Raw genomic sequence first — 4,552 nt, forward strand, 5'->3', positions numbered from 1 at the left:
TTCGCCTTTTCCTCACGGCATGATACCGCCGAGTACTCTCCCTTTTATCTACTCTTCGGCCGCGACCCCTCACTTCGACACGTTACTGCCTCTTGACGATTCCGCCTGCAGTTACGCTTCTGATGCCATCGCCCGCGCTGATGCCGCCCATTACATTGCTCGAGACCGGCTTGGTGCGTCTCAACGTTCTCAAAAGCACCGTTACGATCTTCAGCACCGTGCCGCCTACAGCCCTCCTGGTTCCCAGCCCGAAGTGTAGGAATGTGCGAGAAACTTCTGCCCTCTACGTGGGCCCTTACCGCGTCTTGCGGAAACTTGCCGACGTTACCTACGAGATTATGACTGCGCACCGCAGGGCTCCTTCTACAAACCGTCATCCAGAAGTTGTGCATGTCGCCCGTCTTAAACCTTATATTTCGCGCTTACCTGTGTAGTCTACGCAACGGGATTGTGCTTCTCCCGCGGAGGGGAGGGGGGAAGGTATTTTTACGGTATGCAGACACGGATACGATGACGAAGAGCTGTACTAGTGAAGAACGACGACGCTGGCCCGTGCTGGTGTGTTGTCCTGCTGTCTTCTGACTGCTGGTTCCTGTCTTGTCTGCAAGCCTGACCGTACTCTCCAGTGAGGCCATTTCACGTCGGCGGATTGGCCAGTAATTCTTTTAAACCGAAAATTGGGGTTCATGTCCAAATAGGCCTATAATGTCTCTAGCTTCCCCAGGTGGGGGTTCGGCATCCTGGTTTTCCAGTCTACCGGCCCAAAGCTTGGACCTATAATTCTTTGGAAGGAATGGAGTAAGCATAATACGGATGGCGATTGTATCAATTGGGGATGGAGCCTGAAGTTGAAAAATTCAAAAATAATCCCCCCTACCTAGAAATCTCTGAGGTGCATCCGTTTGGCAGAAGAGGCATTCTCTGTAAGTCCTCGAATACGCAGTGTGTGTCGGACTTGCTTCAACGCAGATCGGTTGCATCACTGCCAGTAGAGCCTTTTATACCTGAACAGCTGGCACGTTCAAAAGGTATTATCACGGGATACGGTGGATTGCGGCACATCCAGCGACCACTACCCAGTTACGTTTAATATAGTATCCGCTCCCCTTAGAGTAATCATTTGTGAACAAATATTTGTCAACCATGAACTCTTTAAAAAGTTTGTGAATTCCTCTCTCTCATCCATAGCATCACCTGAGCATTCTGAACGTGCTCAACAAGCACTCTCTTCTCTGTGAGATGCCACTGAGCGTTCAGTGTTCACTGCGAAATCGTCTGTCCTTAACAAAAAGTCATGCCGATGATGGAACGAAGAATGTGAAAAAGCATTCCTTCGTAGAAAAGCTGCATGGAAGAGACTTTCCCATAACCAGCGTCTCCAAAATTGGATAACTTACAAATTTTATGCGGCTACATTTAAAAAAACTATTCGTATAGCAAAGGATGAGTATAATGCTAATATTAATATTTATCTCTCTAATCCAATTAATCGAAATTCATTGGATAGATTAATGGAACGCAACCAAAGTTCATCTACACCCCATGTAACTGAGTCAGAGGTGTTTTCACCCCCATGAAGCAAAAGATAAACTTGAACAGATTGCGAACGGTCTTGCTATCAGCTTTCAAGCGCTAACGATGGTTTCGTTACTTCGACCTACGCCATGCGCTTATTTCATTTCGGTTGAGCCATCGGAATTTCAATGTATAGCGGCTGCTCTGAAACCTGCAGCTCCTGGGGTTGACGGTATTACAGTCGCTATGCTGAAAGCTTTAGTGCAAGACCACAACTCGGAAGTGTTGAATATTGTAACTTTTTCCCTGAAAACTGCTTGGTTACCTGAAGACTGGAAAGTTGCTAAAATTATACTAATCCTCAAAGAGCCGAAAAAAGGTTTTGATTTGGATAATATTCGTCCGATTTCTCTAACTACTAATTTAGTGAAACTTATTGAACGCATATTTCACCTTTGCCTCACAAACCAAGTGATGACCCTGAATGCATTTAGTGATGCAATGCACAGATCGGGTTTCTTCAAGGGCGCTAGATTTGGACGGCTCATATAGATTTGGAGAGTAGAGTTAGGTTAGCAATAAAGAGAAAGACGTATTGGTCCCTTTGGATGTCGCCAAACATATGCCAGTGTAGAACACTCTATACTTTTGAATAAGATAAACGAAATTAGGCAACTTTTTACATTTTGCATTTCTAGAATAATTCTTAAGGAATAGAACATTTTTCTGCACTAGACATTCTTGAACTTCTGAAACTTATTACCAAACTGGAAGCGTGCCTCATGGATTGGTGCTATCTCCATTGCTATTTAATGGAGATTTAATGGAAAGGGCACGGCAGCTGGGATTGCGCACAGATGGATAATCCGCTTGTCTTCCTCGTGCAGATCATCGCCAGCCTGCTGGTGATACCGTCAGGATGCCAACAACCACTTCAGCATTTCCAGCCCGAACATGTGAAAGTGCTACGGAACGACAATTTTGCAACGCCCCCGGTCCTACGATCCACGGACGAATTTTGGCACCTACAATCACCAACGACTAGCGGCAGCGACTGTGTGGCCTTCAAGCCATGCGGAGCGGCGCTGCAAGCTTCTTGGACTATAAAAGACTTGACCGAAGGATTTCGAACCAAAGGGCACGGCAGCTGGGATTGCGCACAGATGGATAATCCGCTTGTCTTCCTCGTGCAGATCATCGCCAGCCTGCTGGTGATACCGTCAGGATGCCAACAACCACGTCAGCATTTCCAGCCCGAACATGTGCAAGTGCTACGAAACGACAATTTTGCAACGCCCCCGGTCCTACGATCCACGGACGAATTTTGGCACCTACCATCACCAACGACTAGCGGCAGCGACTGTGTGGCCTTCAAGCCATGCGGAGCGGCGCTGCAAGCTTCTTGGACTATAAAAGACTTGACCGAAGGATTTCGAACCAAAGGGCACGGCAGCTGGGATTGCGCACAGATGGATAATCCGCTTGTCTTCCTCGTGCAGGTAAGAAAGCGCTTTGGGAAATGTTTTCGATCTAGCGAACGTTGCCTTGTTGTGCTGCCGTGCCCTGCGGTACTTCTTGACACAGTGTGCGATGTGGTGCATGTGATGAAATTGTTACTGCTTGCGGGTGACGTTGAGAGTAATCCTGGGCCTGACATGGCAGAACTTTCGCAACAGTTACAGAATATAGCAGATGACATAAAGACAATAAAAGAAGAAAGGTTAACATCAATAGACAACAAACTAGAACGTCTTACTCTCCTTGAAGACAAACTTTCGTCATGTACCGATCATATTGCCAATCTTCAACAGGTCATATTATCTCTGGAATTAAAGCTAGACGATCTTGAGAATCGCTCCAGAAGATCAAATCTTATTATTTATGGCATCCCTGAAAAGGAAGAAGAAAATAGCGAATCCCTGGAGCGAACTGTAAATGAAGAAGTTTTGAAAGAATCCCTAAAAATGGAAGAAGTTGCAATAGAACGCATTCACAGACTAGGTAGACCAACGGAAAACAAAACAAGGCCTGTAATACTAAAGCTTCTAGATTTCAGGGAAAAAACGAACATTTTGCGCAACTGTCAGAAATTAAAGGGCACCGAGTTTACCATAAGTGAAGATTTTTCGCTTCGTGTCCGCGAAATCAGAAAAAAGCTATGGAAATACGGGAAACCAAGAAAAGATCGCGGCGAAAAAGTGTCGCTGGTTTACGACAAACTAAAAATAAACGGTGAACTTTATTTTTGGGACAACGAAAATTGTGAAGTGTTACCAGTTGCAGCTCCTCCAGTTACACCTTCACTAACCGAGACAAAAAACCAAAACACAGGTACACGGACTCTACGCTCACGCCGTCCACAGCGTCCCAAATAACCTTCGTGAACATTAATGCGCGTAGTATTATCAATAAGGTCGGTCCCCTAGAATCCTTATTATTAGGTTTAAAGCCAGAATTCATGGCGATAACTGAAACATGGCTAACAAAAGAAATTAAAGACTTTGAAGTAATTCCCCCAAATTATTCCATATCACGCAAAGACAGGCCGACGCGAGGCGGAGGCGTGGCATTATTGATAAGAAAAGATATAAGATTCCTTACGTTACCTGAAGTTGAAGGGGTAGAAGCTATCTTTTGCAAACTCTGCTTTTCTGATTCTACCATCGTTGTTGGTTGCGTCTATCTTAGTCCTTGTTCTGATCCTATCATACTCCAATCATTGTATACGTATATGCAACATCATGTTAAGGGGGCGAGACTAATACTTTTAGGTGATTTCAATCTTCCTGATATTAACTGGAACACCCTGCACCACAATTCACCTTGCGCCGATGTTGTTTTTGATATGCTTTCTTTAAACCTTTCGCAAATCGTAACAGAACCCACACGTGTACAAGGAACCAGCTCCAACATTCTAGATTTAGTTTTCCTGAGTAGTCATTTCCCCTGTCAAGAAGCCAATGTGGAAATTTTAAATGGCCTGTCTGACCACAAACTAGTAATGTGTTCTGTCCCGCATCACTATAATGCACCTTGT

At 45.0% G+C, this 4,552-nt stretch overlaps 1 protein-coding gene across 1 annotated transcript; it reads left to right on the plus strand.

Annotated features, from left to right (window-relative positions):
- Positions 1-2,364: 2,364 nt before the first annotated feature.
- Positions 2,365-4,316, plus strand: LOC146202198 (uncharacterized). Its single transcript, XM_084584233.1, has one exon. The coding sequence runs from the start codon at positions 2,373-2,375 to the stop codon at positions 3,888-3,890; it is 1,518 nt and encodes a 505-aa protein (XP_084440359.1). The 5' UTR covers positions 2,365-2,372; the 3' UTR covers positions 3,891-4,316.
- Positions 4,317-4,552: the final 236 nt, after the last annotated feature.

Source organism: Amblyomma maculatum, chromosome 1, assembly GCF_055883805.1.
Source record: "Amblyomma maculatum isolate TAMU_Amacu chromosome 1, ASM5588380v1, whole genome shotgun sequence".
Taxonomy (NCBI): domain Eukaryota; kingdom Metazoa; phylum Arthropoda; class Arachnida; order Ixodida; family Ixodidae; genus Amblyomma; species Amblyomma maculatum.

Bases quoted from the DNA above. Each gene is read 5' to 3' on its own strand.
- LOC146202198 (XM_084584233.1), top strand. From the start codon at position 2,373: ATGGATAATCCGCTTGTCTTCCTCGTGCAGATCATCGCCAGCCTGCTG.